Source organism: Metopolophium dirhodum, chromosome 7 (assembly GCF_019925205.1).
Source record: "Metopolophium dirhodum isolate CAU chromosome 7, ASM1992520v1, whole genome shotgun sequence".
In the NCBI taxonomy this organism is placed as follows: domain Eukaryota; kingdom Metazoa; phylum Arthropoda; class Insecta; order Hemiptera; family Aphididae; genus Metopolophium; species Metopolophium dirhodum.
This window is the reverse complement of record NC_083566.1, coordinates 25,499,559-25,525,491: the sequence shown is the minus strand read 5'-3', so window position 1 is coordinate 25,525,491 and position 25,933 is coordinate 25,499,559. Positions and strand designations below refer to the sequence as shown.

Sequence of the window (25,933 nt, the reverse complement as noted above, 5' to 3'; positions counted from 1 at the left end):
GAAAAATTAAGGAAAAACGGGAATTTTTACGTAAAATCGATTTTCGACAAGATTGATTTTGGTTTTTGGTGTAACTCTAATATGATTGTAGATACATATGACATTTTGACTGAATATTTATATTATTTTGAGCTGTTTACGGACATTTTCAGTTTCCAATTATTGTTTAGTTTTGTATTCTATAAATATCAATAAAAATTTTATTTGTTGGGTTAAAAAGCTTGACCATTTAATAGAAGCCTCCTAATATATTATTTCAAAGCCAAATAAAATATATTAAAAATCCGTAGTCACAATTTTTTTATATTATTTAAAGTTCAAATATTGACAAAATACGTAAAATTCACGAAAATGTGCAAATTATTTTGTGTTAAAAATTCATGAAAATGTTTCTATTTAAATCTAAGATTCGAAAATGTAATAAGAGATTCCTCATAAGTTTTTCTACCTTTATCAAAAAACAAATGTCTACAACTTACAAGCAAATCAAATTAAATTTTTATGAGCGTTTGAAGTTTATATTTTTACAAGATATATTCATTATTCACTCGATTTCTTATGTAGCGATTTTTTTATTTTGTTTTAATTCAAAAACGAATAACTGTAGAGTGTAGATACATGAAAATTTCACTGAATGTTTATATTTTCATATTCTATACCTACACCATAAAATGTTGTCAGTTTTAAATTTTTTTATAATTTTAAATTTTATTTGTTGGGTAAAAAATAAAAATTCGTGACATTTTAATATAAGGCTCTTGATATATTGTTACAATAGCAGTTGAAAAATATTAAAAATAAATAGGCACAATTTGTTTTATAAGCATTTAAAGTTCGAATATTGACTAAATTTAATAATTATTTTGTAGTTAAAAATTTATAAAATGTTCAACTTTTATATTTAAGGATTGACAATTTAAAACAAGGTTCCATGTAAATAGGTTATATAAAAATATTTTATTCACAATTATATTATCAAATATACTTATAGTAATATCAAAGGCTGACTGACCGTCTTTGCTCAGATTCGTTTTTTTTTATACAATGATATTATATCATTGAATTCAAATTTAACACCATCCATTACAGTGATGTGACCCACTTGTATAGGTGGGGGGAGGCACCGGGCCCCCACAAGATTCAATTAACAAGAAGTGCCCACAAAACAAGTACCTTTTGCAGTAAGTTTGTCAACGTTGTATTATGTGCCCTGGGGCCCCCACAATCCTAAGTCCGGACATGTGTACAGCAGAGCAACACCCACTAACCCGCTTTTTTTGTTTGGTTTTTCTAGATTATTTTTAAAAATACTGGACATATTTATTTTTGGCCTCCCCAAAGTATTATCGAAATCTAATTTTTTTTGATTGAATTGAAGCTCTTTTTACTGCTCCTGTAGAAGCACACCTTGATATACTATTTCAGAGGACATAGATACAACTTCACATTTGTTGCAATACGTTTTATACGGTTTCTACGCTGATGGGTGTATTGGTATTATTTTCAACATTACGTAACAGTTCCCCTCTTTGAAACGGACATTATAAATTACGATATTATGTATAAAATTGTCTAGTAAAAAGTCTTCAGTTCAATTTAGTTTTCACGTAGATTAGAACCTGATAAGATGTTTACTCATTCAAGAGTTAAAATTGCTATTATTGGAGCCGGACCAGTAAATAATATTTATTAAAATTAAGTTATAATAACGTTAAAAGTTTAATGCATTTTTATTTAGGTTGGGTCGTTGTGTGCATGTTTTATGGCAGAAAATGGATATGACGTTACCGTCTACGAAAGTCGAACAGGTAAACTATTTTTCAAGTATTAAAACATGTAAATCCGTTTCGTAGATAATGAAAATTACCTAGGTACTCTAAACTCTAATTATTGACCATTGTTATAATGTAGTTTTAAATATAACAGTACCTACACAATATATATGGTGAATAAGTTTATTACAAAACAATATATATTATTGCCTATTGGTGTAATACCATTTTTATACAAATACCTATAAATCATTTAATATACCTATAGGCTGTGGGTATATACTATATAGGTATCTGTTACACGTTTCACTGAATTAGTGTTGGTATAAAAACCGTTTTTATAGAAACATATACCAACTGTCTGACAAGTACTGATATATTATAATACTATAACACACAATTTTTTGAAGGTTCGTTAATTTTGTTTGTTAAAAAAATTATCAACACTACAAAAATTTTACAATGCCAAATGGACATAAGCCATTGTGAATCACTTTCTCAAATTTAGTTTTCATCATATAAACACGTAAATATTGTAGAATTTTAACATTATTAAAAGAAGAACTCATTATGAAATTGATTCATAATAATGACTATCTATGTACGATAATTTTCTTTATATATAATATAGGTAGGTGCGCCTACTAACTAATACAAATCGCAGATGAAAAAATTTCGAAATTTTCAGAATTTTATTTTATTTAAAATTATTATTTCTTAATACATATTCATATATCTGACGAGTGATGGCAGTCTGTAATGTGCTCTAAGATAAAGGTATGTAACACCGTAGGTAGCCAAAAATATGTTTTGTAAACTGCATCAACATTAATATCTAAGTACCTATTCGATTATTTCGTCGTTAGCTTACTTCGTTGACCGGGCTCATGGTAAACATATCTCAACAACTCAAATATAAACAACAATTTTTTTTTTTAAAGCCACTAGAATACAACTAAGATAACTTAACAATAAAAAAAAATAAATATATTATAATATTAATTGTTATAGTTTATTTTGTTGTATATTTCTATACTTGGATTTTTATGTCGTAATGTATTGTCTGTTAAGTTAATATTTTCAGTTCCTAACTTGGAAACGTCTCATTGTCCGCTGGTCGGGTAAATATAAAATTGTAGCAACACAAAATTAGTTTAAATTGGTAATATTATTCTGTGTTAGTACTTCTCATATCTCAGTATCTCGTACTCCACTATCGAAACGTGTATGTAGTGTCAAAAGAATAATCTAGTTGAATTGAACTCTGGTGCAAATTATAAACGCATTTAAAAAATATTGATCCATATTAAAAATTTTGCTTATATTGTGTTGGGTCAATATTGGTGCAAATTGGTTACACCCTATTAGACATCTAAATTTGTCACCGGAAAAAAAATCCACAATATTTCCTTTGATTTAAAATGGTAGTATAATACTATAATGATCACTCAAAATGAAATAAAAAATTTGAACAGTGATATCAAAATATTTTTCACCATTAAAAATGGAAAATATACTTAAAGTTGCATGGAAAAATAAATCGGTAGGTATTTAATTGTTTAAGTTTAAATAATAACTATTTCTACAACCATCTAAGTTTTAATAAGATATAACAGTAAAAAATTATAAGTATTTTATTATGTGTGCATAAATACCTACGTCTTACATATTATATAAAATAATATTATTACAGATATTAGACTTGATAAATCAACATCGGGACGTTCTATAAACTTGGCTTTGTCAGAAAGAGGCATTAACGCTCTCCGATTTATCGGACTCGATAATATTGTTATTGAAGAACTCACAGAACCTATGTATGGTCGAATGATCCATTCAATTGATGGCCATAAATATAGCATTATGTATGATATTAACAAATCCAAGGTACCATTTTTATGTACATTTTTGTATTAACTAGTCGCATAAACTATAATTTTTATTACTAATTAAATATTGATTCGTAGTCATTAAGATTATTCTCTTTTATTTGTAGCTTATAAAAAATAAATTTAAAAAGTCCGTCACAATTTTTCAAATAATCAAAATCAAACCAAAACTTTTCTGAGTGAAACTCTATTGCAAATGTAACAGAGTAATGAGAAAAATTGCAATATTATTCAAAATACTTATATAGACTCCCCAAAAATGCTCCAGTTTTCTCAAAATGTAATTCTATTTGTGTATTAATATAATAAATAATTTGTGAGAGTTTCTAGAACAATTATGTACTAAAAACATGGTAAACAGGAGAATCAGACCATTCGGTACTAGAAAACAAAAAAAAAATGATAGACATACCTACTTACAAAAATAATAATAAAACATTTGATTAAAAATATATCTACTATTTTGCATTCGCTCAGAATCCAAACTCCTTGGTATACCTAAGTATTAAAAATTAGTTTCCTAGCACAAACAATTAGTATAATTTGTTTCATAGTGTTAAATAATGTATTTTTTACTATTACTAAGTTTTGTTGATTAAGTCAAGATAACTTATTGTCTTTATGATAAGTAATATAAAAAAAAAAAAAAAAACGATTTAATTATAACAATTGAGTCGGTTTATATTTTTCAGTGTTTATACTCTGTTAGCAGAAAAGAACTCAATGGATTTTTATTAACAAGTAATTATGTGTTTAATATTTCGGTTATTTAAATAGTCCAATAAAAATAATCACATTTTGTTTGTAGAACTCGAAAAATATCCAAATGTGAAATTAAACTTTTCGCATAAACTCGTCGATGTTGATTTTAATGCTAAACTATTAACATTTCAAAAGTAAGTTTATTATGATTCGATTTAATATTGTAAGATCATTTGTAAAAATAATTTCATACTTATTTTAGATCATTAGAAAACCAACAAGAAACTGTAAAACCAGACGTAATTATTGGATGTGATGGGGCTCATTCCGTAGTTCGTAAACATATGATTCGTCAGCCAATGTTTAATTTTTCACAGACATATATAGATCATGGTTATTTTGAAATAAGCTTACCATCAGCTGCAACAAAAGTAAGGAAAAACAAAAAAATATATTTTATAATATAAGAAATAACGTTGAAAAATTGTAGGATACCTTAACTCCAGGACATCTTCATATTTGGCCGAGAAGTACATTTATGTTGATAGCATTACCGAATAAAGATAAATCTTGGACTTGCACTTTATTCATGCCAATGGATCAATTTCCAATGATATTAGAATCAGAAAATGAAGACATTTTACGTTTTTTTAACGAGTATTTTAAGGATTTTATGGATTTGATTCAACCAGAACATTTATTAAACCAAGTGAAAAATGGAAAAGCACGAACTCTTATTTCTATTAAAGTAAGCTAGTGCTTTTTTAAAATTTAAAATTACATACTTTTTTCTTATTGGAGCTGCTGGCCAAAAAATGTATAATAAATGTATATTTAGTGTATATTTATAAAGGGTTATCATATTGTATTGTTTACAGTGTAATCCATACCACGTTAATAATAATTTCCTGCTGATGGGAGACGCTGCCCACGCTATTGTACCTTTTTATGGTCAAGGAATGAATGCTGTAAGTATAAAATAAAATCCAAAAGAAAATATGATTTAAAAAATACATAAATTACGCATATAAAATTATATGCATATTATGCACCTACTTTACATTTTAAGGGCTTCGAAGATTGTACAATTTTGAACCAACTACTTGAAGAATACGACCATGATTTAGAAACTGTTATTAAAACGTTTTCATTGAGAAGAATTGAAGATGCGGAAGCTATCAGTGATTTAGCTTTTTACAACTATATTGAAGTAATTATATTTTTTGTAATGCATTTTAGAGACATGGAGTATTTTGCTTAAAGCCAAATTAAAAAAAAAAAGCGGGTAAGTGGATGTTGCTCGTCTGTACAGTAGGTTACAAGTGGGTCAATGTATAATGGATTGTATTAAGCTTGACTTATTGATATAATATCATTGTATAAGAAAAACTATTCTGTGCGGAGACAATAAGATACTATGTCTAAACGAAGCACTCCTTCTGGTAGAAATTTTATAAACAGCTTTATCCTAGGATAAAAAAAAAAATAACACCATTGTATAACCAGTAACCATTAGATATTATTATTTATTATTTATTATATAATTATAAAACTTTAAACTTATCTAGAAACTTAATATTATCATATAGGCTGAACTAGTTAAACTAGTTATGTATTTAAAGCTTAAAAAAAACTTACTGTGTAGTGTGTACACTACAACTGTACAATAATTAATTCGATGTATATTAATTATAATTTTGATTAAAGTGTTAGGTTTGGTAGTATTTTTAAGATTTTGAGACAACCAGGCCCTAAAACCCAAACTACAATAAAATCCCAAAATACATCACAAAGACTATTCAGATTGTGAGTGAATTACATTCATAGATAGAAAATACGTATATTGTTGATAGATTTACAGTGACGCGATATTTTAACAATAAGAATAACAATTTTACCCATTTTGTTGCGATTCAAAAATGTGCTGGTGGACTTCATGCAAATTGTACTGTACGCTATGACATTTTCAAAATATATAGATCAGTACATTTGAAATTTTTGTCTATTTATAGTTTACATAGAATTTTACTATTATAGTAAAATTAATTTCTATAAATTAATAAACCTTTTTATATAGAATGACCATCTTTACACTTTTTTCGTATGCAATGAATTGTTATTTCATTCAAATTAAACGTATCCATCACAGTGAGACCTACTCGATGAAGGGGTTACTCTCAAATCCTACTGTAGAGCAGCTTTTATTTTAAGTTTTTAATTTTTTTTTTTTTTTATCTAACTTTCTGTACTAGAAAATCTATCACAATTTTCTTAGTAATTGGAATAAATTAAAAACGACTTTCAGTATCCAATATCTCCATAATGTATAATCGAATTTAGACTAAAATAATCTGAGACATAAACGTATATTATATTATTGTTTTCAAAATAAACGAAGACATAGGTACCTAACCAAATTTGACCAATTTATAATTTTATACGCATTTTTTATTGCAGTAATGAATTTTTATGACTAATATGACATTACTATTACCTAATTTCTACTGAAAATCAAGCAAATTTTAAGCTATTTAAATTCCTATTTATAGATGCGTGATTTAGTTGCTCGTAAAAGCTTTTTGTGGCGGAAAAAATTGGATAACATACTTAATAAATGGTTTCCTCAGACGTGGATACCGCTTCATAGTTCTGTCTCTTTTACAACAATTGGCTATAAACAATGTAAACTCGACAATCAGTGGCAAGACCAAGTAAGTACATTAAAATTAAATAATTATTCTAATTAATAAATATAATGAATCAAGAAAAATTATATTTTATCAGACCACATACAGTATCCATCTCGTATATTAACGTTTTTGTGTGTGTGCCTATAATAATTAAATAAGTTACATAATATTTTATATAAAAAAAAATACGTACAGGTATCTATGACCTATCTATATTTATTGTAGTTCAGTGTAAAATATAATACTTGATACTACATATAAATATTTTATTATTGTTTTTTTACAGATTTTATTTAGAATGTTTATTCTATTCGCAACATTCTTCTCCATCAGTTTGTATTTTTTTGTATCTATAATGTCAAAATCATTACAATAAAACCAACTGCACAGTGCACACATATCAATTTTATCTAATTGATCCGGATTACCTACGATGTTATGAACAAGATTTATTAACTATAAATCAATATAATCTTACATTACACAATAGTTTATTTTTAGCGTTCAATATAATTTTAAGTAATATTATATATTTATCTATAAAGTTGAAACACCAATGGCTTATGTTTCAAGAATTCATACCTTTCATTTAAATGTCATTATTAGCCAATATAATATTATATAGTACAATCAGTGGCATATTTTCAAATTTTTTGTGAGGGTGTTCTAAAAAATAAGTAAGTGTATAATATTATAAAAATACATATGAGTTATGAATTAATAATTATATTATTCCATTCTGTTCGAGACCCATGACCCCCCCCCCTCCCCAAAAATACACCACTGATTAAAATTAATTTATCTTCACAAATAATTATAGTGAAACATATTTTCAAGTTTAATTTTTTGTGCATAAAATTCTCTATGAAACACCATATTATAATAAATAAAATGTACATATTAATGATAATACCACTCACGCCTCTAACATTATAATACAAATTACTTATTAGTTATTACGAATTTACCCACATTATATTGAACGAATTATTTTGTATTACATTTTCAATAAAATAAAAAACAAAAAGTTGTAACATAATGGTTCTCGAGTATTTTCTAATTTTTTGTCATACATATTTATGTAAAATAAACATTTGAACAATCAAGCATCTTGCACCTAAACCATTAAAAAAAATGTATTATACATTTATCTTAATTCATAATATATATTTAGAGGGACGGAGGGGCCGAGCGGAGTACCGCGTCAGTTCCGACGAGTACCGTCGCCGGTTCGAATCTCGACCACGGGTGGCTCCTCTTTCTGGGCAGGCAACTGCCCAAAGAGCGAGGCCGCCGTCCCCCGACCGGGCATGACAGAAACCTACGGGTGCCCAATTCTGCCAAACCTAAAAAACACACATGTTATAACCAGGGCTTGTGAAACCTTAAATATATTTTCCTATTTTGATTTCGGTTTCGGTTATCAGTATTTATTTTTTGATTTTTCTGATTTTGATTTCGTTTTTGGTTTTGAATACCAGTTTTTATATTTTTCGATTATGATTACCAATATTGATATTTTCGATTTCTGTTTTCAACGATTTAAGCCGGTATTCTAAATCGATATCCAATATCGGTTTCAAGACCTGCGTTATTATTATATTATATTATATTATATTATTATAAGTTATATCATATGGAATGAGTCAATTATTATAATTTCTTTAACCAATCGTTCCAACCGCTCCCCTCCCTACAAACAACAAAAAACAGCTCATGGCCATAGTTTCCCGGCTTAAGCTCAATCAAAAAAAATTATATATATATATATTTAATGACCTAACCAAACAATTTTATTATATCCTCTCTCTGGTCACATGGAATTCAAATTTGGAGTCAAACCAAACAAGGCACTCCAATATAATACTTATATATAAGCTTTCCAGTCTATATGTCTTCGAAAAATAATTATAGAGCTCTAGCTGTGTTATATGAACAAACAATACATTGCATAAGGATTTACAGATCACAACAGTCAGTTATATAACAATTAGCTACTAGTTAGTACCTATAGTAAGTACTAAGTACCTATATAACAACAGTTGGTACAAAAAACTCAATTCGAAACAAAATATTCTAACCCTCGTTCTCTCTCGTATGCCATCAATCGCCGTCCTAATAATCCACCAAGAAGACTGAAGATTAAATAAAAATCACAATTATATGTTAATAAAAACCTTACTAGAGTCTAGTGCCTATCAATCTTATAGCGGGTGTTGCTTCTGTTAAACGATTTTCCCACTCATGTCCATTAAGCCATTTGCACGATTTCCTTTACATTTGTATAGGTACCAGCAATCATCTTCACTCATTGTACACAGCTGTATAGATCAGTGGCGAATACAAAAGGATATGAGTAAATGAAACCCCCTTTAGCACGTATTATATATACATTATTTTGTAATTACTAATTAAGTATAAAATTAATATTCATATCATTGAAATTATTATTTCCGTAAATATAATGATATATATGAATGTCTTGATTGTCTGATTGCTTTTTTTTATATAACCTATTAACCTAAACTATATTTTAATTTATAGATAGTAGTATAATTTATATGTTTTAATAACACTCCCCTTTAAAAAAAATACTATATACACCGCTGGTATGGAATGTAAATAAAGCAATTATTATTCAATAAATAAATCTATAAAAAAAAATGTTAGGGGACTCAATTAGTGGCCGTTTAGCGATTTTCTTCCAAAATGAGTTACCAAAATAAGATATTGTCACAATTTTATTAATTTGATTACCTATTATTTTCATATTGAAATTGAAAATCATTGTAATAAAATATAGTCAAATATTAATTTTGTATAGATACCTATTAATTTAGAACGATAATAACTTGAAATTGAAATACAACATAATACCCAAATTATTATAATTTTTAATAAATTATATAATATGAATATTAAGAGTGTTATATAATACTTATTACTTGTATAAGAATATAAGTTAAATACCTACCTTATTTGTGTTATAATTTCATACGTAGTACAAAGAAAATAAATAAATGAAACAAACCAAATAACTAATATCAACATAATATGATACTAACTGTAAAATCGATAAAAAAAATGTATAGCAATATGTAGTAAAAAGGTGGGCAAGTGGGTGTCCCTCTGCTGTACAGTAGGTTACAAGTGGATCACTGTTATGCATGGTGTTAAATTTGAATTCAATGATATAATATCATTGTACAAGAAAAATGATTCTGAGCGAAGACGGGCTGACTGCCTATATTACTAAGTACCTATATATTTGATGATATTATTGTGAATAAAGTAATTTATATATTATAACCTATTTACGTGGAACCTTGTTTTAAATTTTCAATCCTTAGATATAAAAATTGAACATTTTATACATTTTTAACTACAAAATAATTATTAAATTTTAAATTTGATAAATTTTGTCAAAATTCGATCTTTAAATGCTTATAATAAAAAATTGTGCCTATGTGTTTTTAATATTTTTCAACTGATATTGTAATAATACAGTAGGAGCCTTGTATTAAATTTTCAAGCTTTTTGAACCCAACAAATAAAGTTTTATTGATATTCATAGAAACAAAGACTAATACAATTGGAAACTGAAAATGATCCTAAACAGTTCAAAACAAATCAAAATATTTTGAAAATTTTATCGTGTATAGAAAATGCAAATATAAACAACCAGTGAAAATGTTATGTATATACGTTAATTTATTTTAGAGTTACACCAAAAACCAAAATCGATTTGGTGGAAAACCGATTTGGCGTAAGAATTCTCGTTTTTCATTAATTTTTATGTTGTTTTTACTGGCGCTCTTAAAAACTATTGGGAATTTTAAATTTTAATTTACACAATGCACCAACAATATTCACTTTCCCATCGAACAAGATACTGAAGTTGAAAATCGAAGCATTATTTCAACTACTAGTCGTGTACACTGACAAAAAAATTAAAAAATTAAAAAACACACATCATTGTAAGACCAATACATTCATCGCTTCGCTCAGAATCTAAAATAAATGTGGAGTAAGTAAAATGAAATATACCTTCCTTTTTCAAAGAAAAACGAACAATGGGAGCCTCCCACCAGTGGCGTGGTGAATATTTATAAACCATGATGCCCAGCATAGATTTCAGTACCTACCCACTCTTTATCTCTTAAATGGGATAATAATATATATAGTACATATAATATTATTATGTGAATGTAAATATTTAAATTTTTGTTTTAATTAATTGGTTACCATAATGTATCCAACCATCCCACCCCCACCCAAAAAAAAGTAACATAATTACCTATGTACTTATCTATTTATTATATTTACTTATTGTATGCTTGTATTTATTAGTAAGGTTGACAAGTGTGCCAATAATATTTTTAAGGTGTTGTAAACTTGTATAAACTTGCATAAATTAAAAAATGTATTTTAGGCAAATTATATTATTTTATTTATTAATTTTTACAAAATGTTCAATGAAAAAGTACTAAGTACCTAGTTTATACAGGTACTGAAACGTCCGATTTTATCACACACAGTTTTTTTTAATAATATAATTATTGATTTATTTAGCAGTATAGGTATAGTTATTAACATAGTGTATGTTATAATATGATTACAATACATTACACATTTAATCTTGTTTTAAAATGTTAAATTGGATAATAGATATTGCGAAGTTGTTTTAAAAATACATTAGAATATTAGATAAATAGTAACCAATTACCTTAAAACATAAATATAGTAACCATCAATTCCTGAAACATAATTACTATAAAAGTAGCATAGGTACATTGTGTTAATTGGCCAGTTCTAGAATCAAGAGGGGACTCAATCATTTTTAAAAAAAAATAATATTTTAGCCTACAGTGTACTACTTTTAAACCGTGTCCTCATCAATAAGACATTTGCACCATCAGGAACGCACTTTTGTTTAAGAGAACGTATCTCTGGCATTTGTTCCATCTTACAAGTGCGCAACATAGATATTTCTGACCTGTACCTAGGTATCTATTTTGAACAGTTTATATCATAATTAATAAATTCTCAATAGACTTTAACTGCTCTTTGTATTATACGTATACAGTTATGTAATATAACAAACATAAATTATAATTTGAATTAGGTTGGCAGGTACTTTATAATTCAAATACAAAATTAAAACTGAGCTCAATTACAGTTAAGACACATTCACCTAAATAAAATCACTAAATTAAATACAAATAAAAAATATTTAAAGGAATACAATAATAACAAGTAAACAGTTGCAACATTAAGAATATCAGATAACTATAAATTAATTTTCAGGAAAATAGACTGTAAAAAAATATAATTTAACATATTTTATTTAATCCAATACCAACTCCATTTCATCGGGATGTTTCGAGTATTTAGTTTTATGTTCTTCGAATAGTTTGGTCAATTCGTCAATAAATATTCGGTGGTACTTCTCAATATCTTCTTTTTCTGGTTTAACAATTTTTGGTACATCAATTGGCTTACCCACTGAAAATAACATTAATAGTTGATAAAATTATGATGTAATATCTTATCAGTTATCACATATATGGGATCAAAAGTTTTGTTTATTTCGTAAGTTGAAGGTGAACAGTAAGCTAGTAAAGGTGAACAGAAAAGGCAGCATTACATATTAAAAAAAAAATGTACTAATGTTTAATTACCTATAAGATTTTAAATCCAATCTTAATTTTAACTGTAAGGTTAGGTTATAATTATTAATTAGCAAATGTCAGTAATTGATATATATAAAAAAAATATTTATATAATATTATCTAAATTGGTGGTCATATTATGTTATCTAGTTGATTCCTTAAAGAGACAAATTTATTAAGTGCCATTTAAATTAACATCTCCCTCCGCATCAATTGGTCAAAATATATTATATTATTTTCTATTGTATTTTGTCCCTTTCATGTTTCAATAATTAGCCAACATAAATGATAGATATGATATGATAATAGATTGAAATTCATAGTGAAACAACACAACGGAAGTAATTCAGATTTTTAAAAAATATTCAGATGATTATTTTATTTTATATTTTTCATTCAAAATATAGATAGGTAAATATAGATATGGAAAAAAAAGTGTCACGGGACACCTGGCAGATATGAAATAAAGAAATTATTTTGTATAAAAAATATGCTTGAAAATTGAAAGGATGGTTTATTATAGGAAATAAAAATCAAAAACAAAATATTCAGATTTTTTAAGAAAAATTATTCTTTTATTGCGCGGTGTGGCTACGCCACGGACTAAGGTTAACATGACTGGAAATTAACCTTTATCATTTGCACTAGATCTGTTACGGAAAGTTAACGAGCGATCGTGGCGACAAAATTGAATAATTCGCTGAATAGTCATAGAACAGTGTGTTAAACTGATGAAAAAATACAAATACAAAGAGATGGCGCCAAAATCGCTCGTTGACTTTTCGATGTGGGATCTTTTTATATACCGTGCACCATACTTCGTTTCCAGTCCTGTTAATCTTAAAAAATCATCAAAAAATAAGTATTCAGTCATCTTGGAGGTCACTAAATTAATCTCAATTATATAAACTCAGTTCCTAAAATTATTTATTTTTTATTTAGTTTGTATTACTTTCATGCAAATGTTTATGGTAAGTATATAATAAAAATTCTGCTTTGAAGGTTATAACTTATAACTTTTAACTAGAATCGAAATGAAAATAATAAACCTTTAACACCATTCCAAGAGGTATTAAACATAATCACATTAAGTACGTACATACTATTTTACATTGGTTATAGTAATCATATTATATCTTGTAGTAGAACGAATTTACATAATTATTTAACTATGTTTTTATTTATGGTGTAACTAATATTTTTATAAATGACTATGCTATTTTCATTATTTCATACTATAATACTAAATACATAACGTATTGCTCAATTTTACGAAATATTTATTTATTATTATTATTTTTAACCGGAACGTCATTCAAAAGCTTTATATTCACAAGGGAATTATACAAAATTAGACAAAATTATTCGCAAGGAACAATTACACAAAATATGTCAATAAATATTGATTATCGTTAGATTTAAATCAAAATAATTACATTTAATTACATTGGATCGGATGCCAACGTTGGTAATTATTACCAGATAAGGTCGTTATATAAGGTAGTCAGAAACCACGAAAATTATTATCATTCGAGTCAGTCTCGTCTTATTGTCATTGGAGCATGGCTGTTTTATCGTGCCCTTACCTTTTCTGCCGATTCACTTATTGACCAAATGAAAAAGTTTGATGTGTATAATATATTTTAAACAAATAATAACTAATAATAATATACAGTTTTTATCAATAATTATTAAATATAATAATATTAAATATTAACATTTTTTTTTTTTTTTTTAATTGATCTTGAGCCCGGCAGCTGAGGCCATTAGCTATTTTTAGTTTTACTGTAGGTTATTAAGTCGGTAGGGGGAGGAACACGTGTGTGTTGGGTTTGGCAGAATTTTTGATTGGGCACCCGTAGGTATCTGCCATGCCCGGGTGGGGGATGGCGGCACTTGTTCTCCGGACACCGTGACTTGCACGGAGAAAAATGCCGCCCGGTGGTCGAGAATCGAACTCGGACCGGCTGTGCCGAATCCGTCGCGTTAGACGGCTCGGCCATTGGTTGAATAGTTTTTTTGGAGTAAACACGTTGATTGCGTGATTTTTATATATAATATGGATTATACATAGAAAATAATATAACATAAAGTAAATATTAAACTTTTTGGTTTGGCCAAAAAGGGAAGAGTACGATTTTGGTCGAAAAGGGAATCGACTTTTTTTTAAATTTAGTTGAAAAGTGAATCAGCCGAAAAAAATCTTTGTTATTATTGCACCATTATAGGTAATCGAAAATAGTACAGTAATACTTGCTACTAATAACTATGTCTTAAAATATAGTTATACCTATAGCATTGATTAAATATACTATCAATGCCTATAGAATTAATTATACTTATTACTCACCAACAGTAACAATTGGATGTCTGCGGGGCACAAGACCAAAACTATACTGGAAAAATCCACGTCCTACTGGTACTTTATTTCCGCTTTTCCATTTGATTAATTTCAACACTTTTTCCCAGAATGAATTTGGCTCCGCTTCGCCCAATCCGTAGACACTTGTCTCACCAAAAGAAAACACTGGCACTAAAGACGCCCTATAAATTAATGTTTTTAATAAATAATAACAACAATTATTATTTTATATTGACATTTAAAATTTACCCAGTTTGTAATGCCACTCGGATAAATCCCTTCCTATTTTTTAATATGAGATGGTACGGCCCTGGAAAAGACTTAAACGCTTCGGAAACACCTCCTACCATAAGAACAGCAACGTTCCCTTTTTTATTATCCAATAAATTCATCAAACTTTTTTCAGATGATTCTTGAAGACCTGTGAAATTGGATTAATTATTTTAATGTATCATAATCATAACAATATATAATTGCATTGTATACAATATGTTAATGATATTTGTGTACAGTCCCAATGCTGCGTTAACGAAATGTCGCCCAAGTTAGATTTTAAAATGCCACCCTTTAATATAATACCCAACACTAAAATATAAATAATAATAACCATATTGTTACAAATTGCAATCTTTCAATTATTATATAAATTATATACTTTTATACTCATTTATCGTTTTACTCTGATTTGTGAATCACATAACGCATTATTTAGATACTTGGCATTACTTTTCACTTATATAAAAAAAAAGTGTAATAAAACAATGAAATATTTTGGCGTCCAGCAAAATTGTCTGTTTTTATTCAAACATTCGGGCTCGAATGAATTCTCTCCTTGTCTCGGTGTGAGACGAGAGTATACTAAAATAGTTGACAGGTAATACCGGTAGGTAATGTACGAATAAAAAATTTTAAACTGTAATTTAAAATTCAAATATTATGAAGTCATAACATGGGGAAACATGAAAAATAACATTTTGTGTAGCAGCGTGCCCGTTTATGGCCATTTACATGTATATTGTATAATATTGTATACCTGTATATCTACTGTGTATAATTTATAACTATAGATACTCGAAAAGTCAAAAATAATACGAACGAAAATTGAGATGCGTCGGACCCAAGTGCTATGACATTTCCAAGATAAAGGTACTCTATCGTCGCAGTGCATAATAACTGTGCATGTAACGATATATATTCATATTTAATACTACCTATACCATATTATTATATTACCATCTCGAAAACAATAAGTAATATCGCCACCGTTACTGGTTGATAAACGAGTGGAATATTTTATGATAAAATTATTATACTCACATAAACCTATGCCAATTTCACGGCTAAATGGCATGCTAAAGTGTAAACTGAGCGTTATAAGATACGACGTGAGACCGGGAAACAGTTCGGAAAATTGTCCTGCGTCTGTCGCAAAATTAGAAAATGATCCAGCACACAATACACCGTGAGGGTAAGTGGCAAATAGATACGATTTATCAGCTGGCAAATCGTGAGTCTTTACTAGAGATACTGGAAAGTAGTTCTTAAAGTGGGTCCACCATGCCAATCTTCTTACAAAGCGAAATCTATATAATTATAACATACACGTTAATAAAATATAATATGTACAAGTATAACAATACATGCGTCTATAAATGTATAATAAATAAGTATTAAAGATTTTAGGAAAAACCGTGAAAGTCGATATGCTGTGTATAGTAGGTATTTAGTGTTCCTCGTTATTGAGTGCCTAGGTCTTTGTAGTAATGGATGCGTTAAATATTTAATAACAATTCTGAGCGGGGACATTCCGTCATCCTATATTCATAACGATGTTTGATAATTTATATATATATATTACACACTATTAATCAATTATTTTTTTTATTAGTAGAAGCCAGGAGGTACGGTATAATATGTTGAACTAATTTTTACTAAAAACAAATCGCATACAAATATACAATATATAAGTGGTAATTTTTATAAAATCAGTTCATATAATGCAAGTAGCTATCATATTTACTTATAAGTCAATACCGACGTACCTATAGGTGCCTTAAACCCGAAAAGATAAGTTCGTAGTCTAAAACTTTAAATTAGTCTAAATATTTGAAAAAATAATTGTGTACATAGATAACAATATACGAATTGGCGAAAAGTTTTTTTTGATATTTTTAAACTAAAAAAAAATCATCTGAAATCGTTGAATATTATAAATGTCCCTAAAAGATCAAATTTTTTACCAGAAACAATCCTTGAAATTAAATTTCCAAGCATTTTTTCTATAATAAAATGTGTCTTCGAACACAAAAACATTTTTTTTTTAAACACACATCACTGTAAAACCAATGCATTTATTGCTCCGTTTAGAATCTAAAATACTATTAACTATAACTGTATGCATTGGTCCACTTTAATACAAAACGATTTTGTACATCATTTTATGACTTATTAAGTCATTACTCATTACATATTCATAACGCGTTATACTTAATTTTAAATATTGATCAACTCATTCATAATATTTCTTTGGTGTGAAATAAGTTTAATATCTCCAAGCACCTGGTTCCATTTATTTAATATTTGAATATTGACCTATTACGTAGGTACCAATATTAAGTAATAACTAAAAACTACTAACACAGCAAATTAACAATTATTTTTCAATACAGAACATTTAAAAAAACAACAATATTGCATGATATTAATTTTAAAATAAAGATAATTATTTTATTAATGAAACAGAAATATGTATCATTATATTTATTGATATAATGATATAGTTCTATACCTATATGATATAATTGCAATATCAGAACTATATTTTTATTGTTTTAATTATTAAAAAAATATTTTATGAAACTCGAATGTACATTTATAAATTTTATAGGTAGTTAATAACTTAATGCCATCGTATAAATCGTACAAGATTTTAATAAAAATAGTTAAAATTTTAATTTTGAATACCGATATAGTAGGTATATGTTTTTAATGAATGTACAATTGTTTGTCAAGGTAATACCCATTTGACAATAAATCTATCTTGTTAATAACCTAATGGCTAATAAATATTTACAGTTATACAATTTAAAATTGTATAATTTTTGTATAGATATTATCACATGTACTAATATTTTTAACCTATCATTGTTTCAGTGGATAAATGTATAATCCAATATTATACAAATTGATAATTGTATACCTAAGTAATTAATATTATGAGCATTTCAAAAATATTTAAGTCTTTCTGTTCTTAATACAATTGTAGTCCATATTTAATTTTTTAGTAGATTTTAGTTTTAGAAGTATACTGTATACACATTATATGTTTATAGTTTATAACTACCATATACATTTCTAGAACATTTTTTTTTTAAAACGTAATTCAATAATTATTGTAAGTACTCTTGTGTGTATAAAAGTAGGTATCGTTTAAAAAATAATTTTAGAAATGTTAATACGATTAGTGCTAATAATATCAAAAAATGTGTATTATATTTACGTATCTATACTGCGATGAATATAGATTAAAATAATTATTATAATATAATATTGTTTTAACCGAAAAATCATTAAACGACCTTTGGTCGTGTTTATTTCACGTCTCACCTTTTCGGGCTATTTGACGCTACAGACCGGTCAAGATAGATCCATAAACCGTATATGAGTGCTGCCCACCAAAACCGTGTGGCCATTAAAATGTACAAGAAAACAGCCCATCCGGTTAGTCCTCCAAATACCACCAAGTAAATCCATCCGGCGGCCGCGAGCGTCTCGAGCCTCCGCTTGAGCGGCACGTACAGGGGCGCGAATTCCACGTCCTTCAGCTTCATTGTTGGAATCTACAAATGGCATTTCGGTTACTGTTCGTTGCCTAACATTGAATTGAAAAATCAAAGGAATTACCTTAAAAGTACACTGCTCATGCAAAACGAAACGTATTTCGTCGTCGTCGTCGTCGATATGAGCAGAATCGATCCAACAAGACTTGGCCAAGTAAGGCGCCTTAAGGTGTAAGTGATAATCGTCGCTACAAAAACCGTGTTCCCGATAGCGTGTCAAGTTCAAAACTGCACGTACACGGTCGTCGCAGCGGAGAGCACCTCGGGCCCGGCATAGAATTATCGGAGAGGTGGCATTTTGGTTTGTACTTTGCCTTGGGTTGTATATCTATTAGCCGGCCATTAATTTATTTATAATTATTTCATTACTGTATAGTTATCCCAAATAGAGAGATAACGTAAATGTATATAAATGATAACGTTACATTATGTAAAATATGCACTTATACATCCTGTACACAGTATAAACACCAATAATATACTCCCGGCTGAAAGTCAATAATATCAAATATTCTTACGTATTTTTAGTAGGTAGATAGTAAAATGGGCGCTTATGTTCTATAATATATTTAATAATGAATTATCTAATTGTTCATCGTTACACAATCGGACCTAAGTATACATGCAGTAGTACAGCAAAAAAATTCTGTACAGTACTACTATACAGTATACGTAAATAAATAATAATATTTACACTAATTTATTTTCATTAATTCAAAATATTTAAATCATATTTTTTCAAATATTCCCACATCGTTGCGGATTCAATATTTTTTTGACGAATATCAAAGTATAAGTTATCTATTACACTTTTTAACTCAAAACCAACAAAAGTGTGTTCTAATTTGAAAACAAAATACCAAAGTACATATTTTCACTGATATTATTTTAGTATTTTACATTGATTATTTTATATACGGCCTGATATACACTACAAGTATTATATTATTATATTGTAGGTACAACGTACAGTATTAAAATGAATAATGATAATATGCAACAAAATATTTGTTGTTTTATTTTAGAGTTACCTAATAAGATTATGCTCACATTTAGGTACCTAACTGTCTTCATTACCTAGCTAGTGTGTCATATATACTGTTATTACCTACGTACTGTTTAATAATATAATTACCCACTATATTAATTAAAATCTTCATTTGTTATTGATTAGTAGTGATAATTTAATATACCGATGTAGGTATATATAATTTCACAACAACTTCAAATATCAATACCCATAATAATTTATATGAATTGTTATTGCTTATTATGTTAAATTATTGTTAATATTGATTCACTGTTGTTTAAAAAGTTCAATAGGAAAAAGACGTCTACTGACGGAATTTCGCGGGTTTTAATTTATATTTTATTCCTTACATGAGTATTATCAGGGCCGCGGCCATCTTTAAACTTTTTGATGTCAAGGGCAGTGGTAGGTATAATGGGGCGGCTACGACTTGGACAGAGTATCATTTTATTAAAACAGGCAAACAGAAGAGCCCATCGAGGGGGACCCATCGATCGCGGGGCCCTGGGTACGTGCCAAAAGTGTACAATGGGAAAGAGGTGCCCGAGTATTATGTTAACCACTAAACCCTTTTCTGGCCGTATCAACGTCCAGTGAACTAATATTAAAATAAGCCACTTAACAATCATGAAACAATGAAATATTACATAATTTAACTGATTTAAAAAATATTATAGTTTCTCAAAGTCTAAGGTCACATATACGGTAGTGAATAATCATATTTCATGCAATAACAGGTAAATAACAAAACAATTACCTACATTGATACAGTCAAACTCACGTCACAGACCAGATTAATTTTAATTTAATACTTGTACTTAGCTTACACCTATAGGCTATAATTAATAGGGCTCGAATTTATATGCATTTGCATGTTTTTTTCTAACAGTCCAAAAAATACTTGGATAAATTACAAGTTTGAATTATAGTCAATAGATTCGGAATTATTAATTCACCTATCCAATATCAAATTTGCAAAGCCTAGGTACTAACATATAAATCGTTTTGTCAAAAATATATAATATCATGTCAAAATATTACTATTAGGCTGGCCTGAATTGGACACTCGGTCCCTCCAGCATAACGGTTGCATAGTACATATAATGTTATACTTAGTAAAATGGCTGCATGTTACTTGCGTCCCAAAAAAAGGTATATTTTTCAGGTAGTAAATTTGACCGGTAACTTAGTAAGCTATATAATTATTATCGATATTATCTACTAAAATCATTAAAATCGATAGTTTATAAACTGTATTATATTTATAAATTTTTTTAAGGTATGGAAAAATTATGTAGTTCTAAATTGGTCGCGATTAATGGTTTTTATATAGGTAATTGATAGTTATACGTTTGGATATCATAAAACTTTAAGGAATAACAATTTTCGATGGAAATGTACGAATAAAAGCTGTATGAAACTAGATGTTCATGACAATTTAATAAGTGATCCTACTTCACATACTCCATATCAATAATTGACAATTTGTTATTACTACATACTCGTATTATAATTATCATGACAAAATGTAAAACATGATTTTTTATATTGTTAATATTATTATTAACATAAATATCATGACAAAAGTTATTACCATAACATATGAGTTTTTTTTATTTAATATACTTCTATATTATAAATTAAAATAAACATCGATGTATTTTTTTAATTTAAATTTTGATATTGATTATATTGATATTTTCGGGACGCAATTAGGTTATAAAAAAAGGTACACCGGGACGCAAATAGACTATGACCTTTTTTGAGGGACGCAACTCACCTACTGATAATAATTTCGGACGCAAGTATTTTTTAAGTAGTTCAGTGGATCGAACATATAGATTTATAATCTATTATATTTATGAAAAAAAAATGTTTATAATAATATTATATATTTTTATATTTAAAAAAAAAAATTATTTCATATCAGATAATAAATAATATTGTATTATTAAATTCAATTTTATTATTTAATAGTCAATAATAAACTTTAAAAAAAATGAGGGGGGGAAATGTTCGCATCAAAAATATATCAGGGGGAAATGTTTAAATGTCCTTCTAGACCGAAAACAGTCTGGGGCTGGAGGTACGTAATATTGTAAAATATACCTACCGATCATACTATCGCCAGTATGGGTCAATGTTCTAGAAACGTGTAGAGCTGGTTGTTATTGAGAATTCTCGATCATCTAGTGGGATAATTCCCATATTATATTTTGTGTAAACAACTAAATATTAATAATAATATCCAAGTTTCTAGATATGAGTCTAGATAATAATATAGTAATGTCATATAAACTCATATAAACATGTTTTGACATTTTGTCGAAATTTACAATAGTTGATAATTTGTTTTTAGAAAAAAAATTGAACAAAATTTAATGCACTATAGAATATACTTAATTATAAATTGTTATAAATATTGAAAAAAAATTCATGGGGGGATCTATCCCCCTCATCCCCCCCCCCGTTTGACCGCCAGTAGCTCCCAGTAATTTTGTCTAAGAACGGTTGCAACCGTTTTTAAACGGCAAACCGTTACCTAATAACCAATATATTATCTACATGACTATATATTATGATGTCTACATTTAAATATTTGACGTATTAGCTCCTTTATTTGATGTTGAAATTTCATTTTTTTATGACTCATTGAGCATCAAGCATTATAATATTGAAACAAGTTTATGACGAAATCTACTGGTTTTATATTTAAAGCCGATAAGGCGTTTCATTAGATGTACGTTGTTAAAACTACGGTTTTGTGCTAGGAATGTTGCCTATATTATTTTGATAAGGTTATTACATATTACTATTTTGTTTTAATTATTATTACCTATTTAATTCATAAATTATTATCTAGGTACCGACCTATTTATTTGTTGAACTAAAATTAATTTTGTATGGGACTATAAACATATTAATTTATTAATAAATTTAAGTTTTTTTTAATCAAGTACCTACTAAAAACTATATAGCTTATAATACTACAATTAACATATTGTTTTTAAAAAATAAGCAATAACACCCTGAGTATTTGACCTTGAGTAATTACATTTAAAGTCAAAATGTTCAAATGTCTAAAATGATAATATATACCTAGATGGTAAAATATATAGTTTTGCAAGTATAGGTCAAATACTTTAACTATATGCTCATATTTTGACCCTCAAAGAGGAAGAGGAGAGAGCTCGTCAGGCTGGTGAAGCTGCAGACGAGTGACCAATAAAGCATGTGAAGCGAGAGCGGCGGGCTACAGCCGGTTCGAGAAGGAGGAAGTTCAGAACGGGTAGTCTAGGGCGGCTGGCTTAGGCCGGTCCGAGAAGACTTCGAACACTGTTGTGTTGCAAAATTGCAACTCCAAAATTCACTATGTGAGAGGATTTCCCGGACTATTCCCATTTGGCCTAGCCATTGTAAAGACGTGTAAGGCATCATGGAGCTCGTAGTATAGGAATATATATCAGCGATAGCTATGTTATGGTCCATGCGAGCCGAAACCAATGTACACATTTATATGCCTACTTATTTAAATAAACCATGCTGCATGGGGGGCCAAGGAATGTGAAAGCATACGGCTCCCATAAAGTGATAAATCCACAAAAAAAAAAAAACTTTATACTCATACAAAATAATGATAATTCGTCAAATTGTCATTAAGGAGCCTGCTCGTGTGTCTTTAATAAGGCGCAATATATAGGCAATATGCAATTTCGTTGCCCCTGCTCATGGAACTTGTGTTAGTCGTCAATAATTATTATTAATGTGAGTGCAATTGTATGCGGGTACTGGGCTATCTACGCACGCACTGCACATATCAACGACACCACCTACCAAAAATAAAATGAGTGATTTCTTGCTCAAAACTTGAAAATTGGTCATATTCAAAATCGTATTATATGGTTTAAAAATAGAATTTGGAAAATCCAAGTCCAATGCGCCCTGTAAGAAGTGTTTCTCTTTCAAAAAAAAAAAAAAAATTATCGAAATCAGAACACTTTACCGAGGTGTATGAGTTTTTTCTGTAAGGCATGTTTTTGAGCAAAAAAACAAGTCACGTGCAGGCCCCTTAATAATTTGTTTTTGATAGGTTTATATAAGTAGGTATATTTAAAAATTCCAAAAATCAGACTTAACATTTTTATTAAATTTTAATTCTTAACTGGGCCAATGCCCAGCGTTGCTGCACGCTGCTACCGGACAACCGGATGCGGAAGCGGTGACACACCTAAATAATGGTAATAGCACACAGACGTAGTCACCCCCACCCTCCCATCCACCACCGAATTGGTAGCCGTGGTTCCTTCCTGCCACTGGCGTGACGCGAATCGGAAACACGGTCCGAAGCACACATTAATTCATATAGGCGTATAGTAAGTGTATGGGATCAAATTCTGTGTGAAGAGGAAGCTACATAGCATAATCAAACAATTTTCCATACACAGCTGTATGGACTCAACTCCTCAGAGCCCCCTTAATTGACATTTTAGCCCTTATATTATAGAAAATTAAAATTAACGTTATTTGACTTTTTTTTTAAATAAATGTTTGAAAAACACGAGGCAGATCGTCCAGTAACGCAAATTATAAATGTGTATCTTTGTAAACAGAAAAATAGTTTTTATTATTATTTATCACAAATCAAGAATGAGCTTATTGGTTCTCTGATTTTACGCATATTTATTATTTACAAATAGTGTATTGAATCATGGATCATATAGCAGGAAAAATGTCATTGTTATCAAATCACGATAACAGAAAGATATCTATGTTTGTGATTGATGCAGGGAAGTATAAAATACAATACCGTAAATACGTTTATTAAAATGTTTAGAATTTCGTTGTATATAAAAATTTAGTGTATAAATCCACAATATTTTTTATGAGCGTTTGAAGTTGAATTTTGATTTGCCAAAATCTCCGAAATTCACAAATTATTCTGTAATTAAAAATTCATAGGTACCTAAGATTTTAGAGTTTAATTCAATGTTCTATTTAAGTTTTGTTTTCAAGTATTATAGAAGTTTCAAAAATATTTTTATGACCGTCTGAAGTTTTCATATTGACAACATTGAATGTTCACGTGTAAAATTAAAATAAATTTTTTAATTGTTGTTGTTATTCAAAAAAAAAATAATTGTATAAAATTGAAACATATATTTAAATTATCACTTATAAAAATGCAATGACATTTTAAAAATATTTTTTTCCACCTACCCATTTTATGATATTATGCTTATGCAGATAGTTATATTGTATTATATATTCGCGTATCAATACAATATATCCATCTATTGTCATCTGTCATCGTGGCGATTGATAACAATGATGATTGTTGGACGGCATAATGACGTCACGGACATGGACAGTGGTCAGTGAGACATTTTTTCTGCTACCTATGATCCAGGCCAACGTCGTTATTTAGCTCCCTAAGGTACAATAGGTAGATAGATTGTTATAAGCAGAAAACAGTGCTAATATTGAGTAAAATGTTTTTAAAATATAGACAGTCTTTCGGCTATGATCTTTTTCAGTCCCTAATATTATTGCGATGTGTTCTATAACGTCCAATGGAAAATGCTTATTTTAACGAAAAAGAAAATAATAGTCTCGTATTATACATAAACGAACATAATAAAAATATATAATAATATAATATAGAACATTGATATTTTCGAGGGGGCTTTGGTCAATACTTCGGCAGGTGGTGGAGGGGCTTTAACCGTATCCACTCCAGTCCATCCCCTCCAAATATACGACTATCATGCTCACCGTACCGTCACGTAGTTAGCCAACCAACCTGCCCGTTCGCCACCGGTTCGATACGTGTCCGTCCTCTGTCGACCGTATTACACATTTACGATTTACACTATAAGTAGTACTGAAGCGACTCGTTCAGAGTGTCGTATGTGAGTGCGAGTGCGCGCGTTCTCGTTGTCACTTATATAAATTGTCTCGTTGGTCGTGTGTATCTATA

The 25,933-nt window shown here is 28.6% G+C and overlaps 2 protein-coding genes across 2 annotated transcripts; one reads left to right on the top strand and one right to left on the bottom strand.

Annotated features, from left to right (window-relative positions):
• Positions 1-1,536: 1,536 nt before the first annotated feature.
• On the top strand, positions 1,537-8,092 carry LOC132948559 (kynurenine 3-monooxygenase). The gene is made up of 11 exons (XM_061019074.1): positions 1,537-1,675; positions 1,739-1,808; positions 3,466-3,659; positions 4,354-4,402; positions 4,470-4,557; positions 4,626-4,794; positions 4,854-5,111; positions 5,242-5,331; positions 5,433-5,573; positions 6,913-7,074; positions 7,340-8,092. The coding sequence occupies exons 1-11, from the start codon at positions 1,628-1,630 to the stop codon at positions 7,427-7,429; spliced, it is 1,359 nt and encodes a 452-aa protein (XP_060875057.1). The 5' UTR covers positions 1,537-1,627; the 3' UTR covers positions 7,430-8,092.
• Positions 8,093-12,103: 4,011 nt separating this feature from the next.
• Positions 12,104-25,828, bottom strand: LOC132949755 (2-acylglycerol O-acyltransferase 2-A-like). The gene is made up of 7 exons (XM_061020811.1): positions 25,757-25,828; positions 18,991-19,254; positions 18,694-18,926; positions 16,405-16,670; positions 15,337-15,508; positions 15,076-15,269; positions 12,104-12,558 (listed from the first exon to the last, which is right to left on the bottom strand). The coding sequence occupies exons 1-7, from the start codon at positions 25,811-25,813 to the stop codon at positions 12,401-12,403; spliced, it is 1,344 nt and encodes a 447-aa protein (XP_060876794.1). The 5' UTR covers positions 25,814-25,828; the 3' UTR covers positions 12,104-12,400.
• Between the last annotated feature and the right edge of the window lie 105 nt (positions 25,829-25,933).

Excerpts from the sequence above, each read along its gene's own strand:
- LOC132948559 (XM_061019074.1), top strand. The coding sequence starts at position 1,628 with ATGTTTACTCATTCAAGAGTTAAAATTGCTATTATTGGAGCCGGACCA. Across the intron at positions 1,676-1,738 it reads CTATTATTGGAGCCGGACCA|GTTGGGTCGTTGTGTGCATG; the intron begins GTAAATAATATT and ends ATTTTTATTTAG. Across the intron at positions 1,809-3,465 it reads CGTCTACGAAAGTCGAACAG|ATATTAGACTTGATAAATCA; the intron begins GTAAACTATTTT and ends ATATTATTACAG.
- LOC132949755 (XM_061020811.1), bottom strand. The coding sequence starts at position 25,813 with ATGTGTAATACGGTCGACAGAGGACGGACACGTATCGAACCGGTGGCG. Across the intron at positions 19,255-25,756 it reads AACCGGTGGCGAACGGGCAG|ATATACAACCCAAGGCAAAG; the intron begins GTTGGTTGGCTA and ends GCCGGCTAATAG. Across the intron at positions 16,671-18,693 it reads GCGTCAAATAGCCCGAAAAG|ATTTCGCTTTGTAAGAAGAT; the intron begins GTGAGACGTGAA and ends ATAATTATATAG.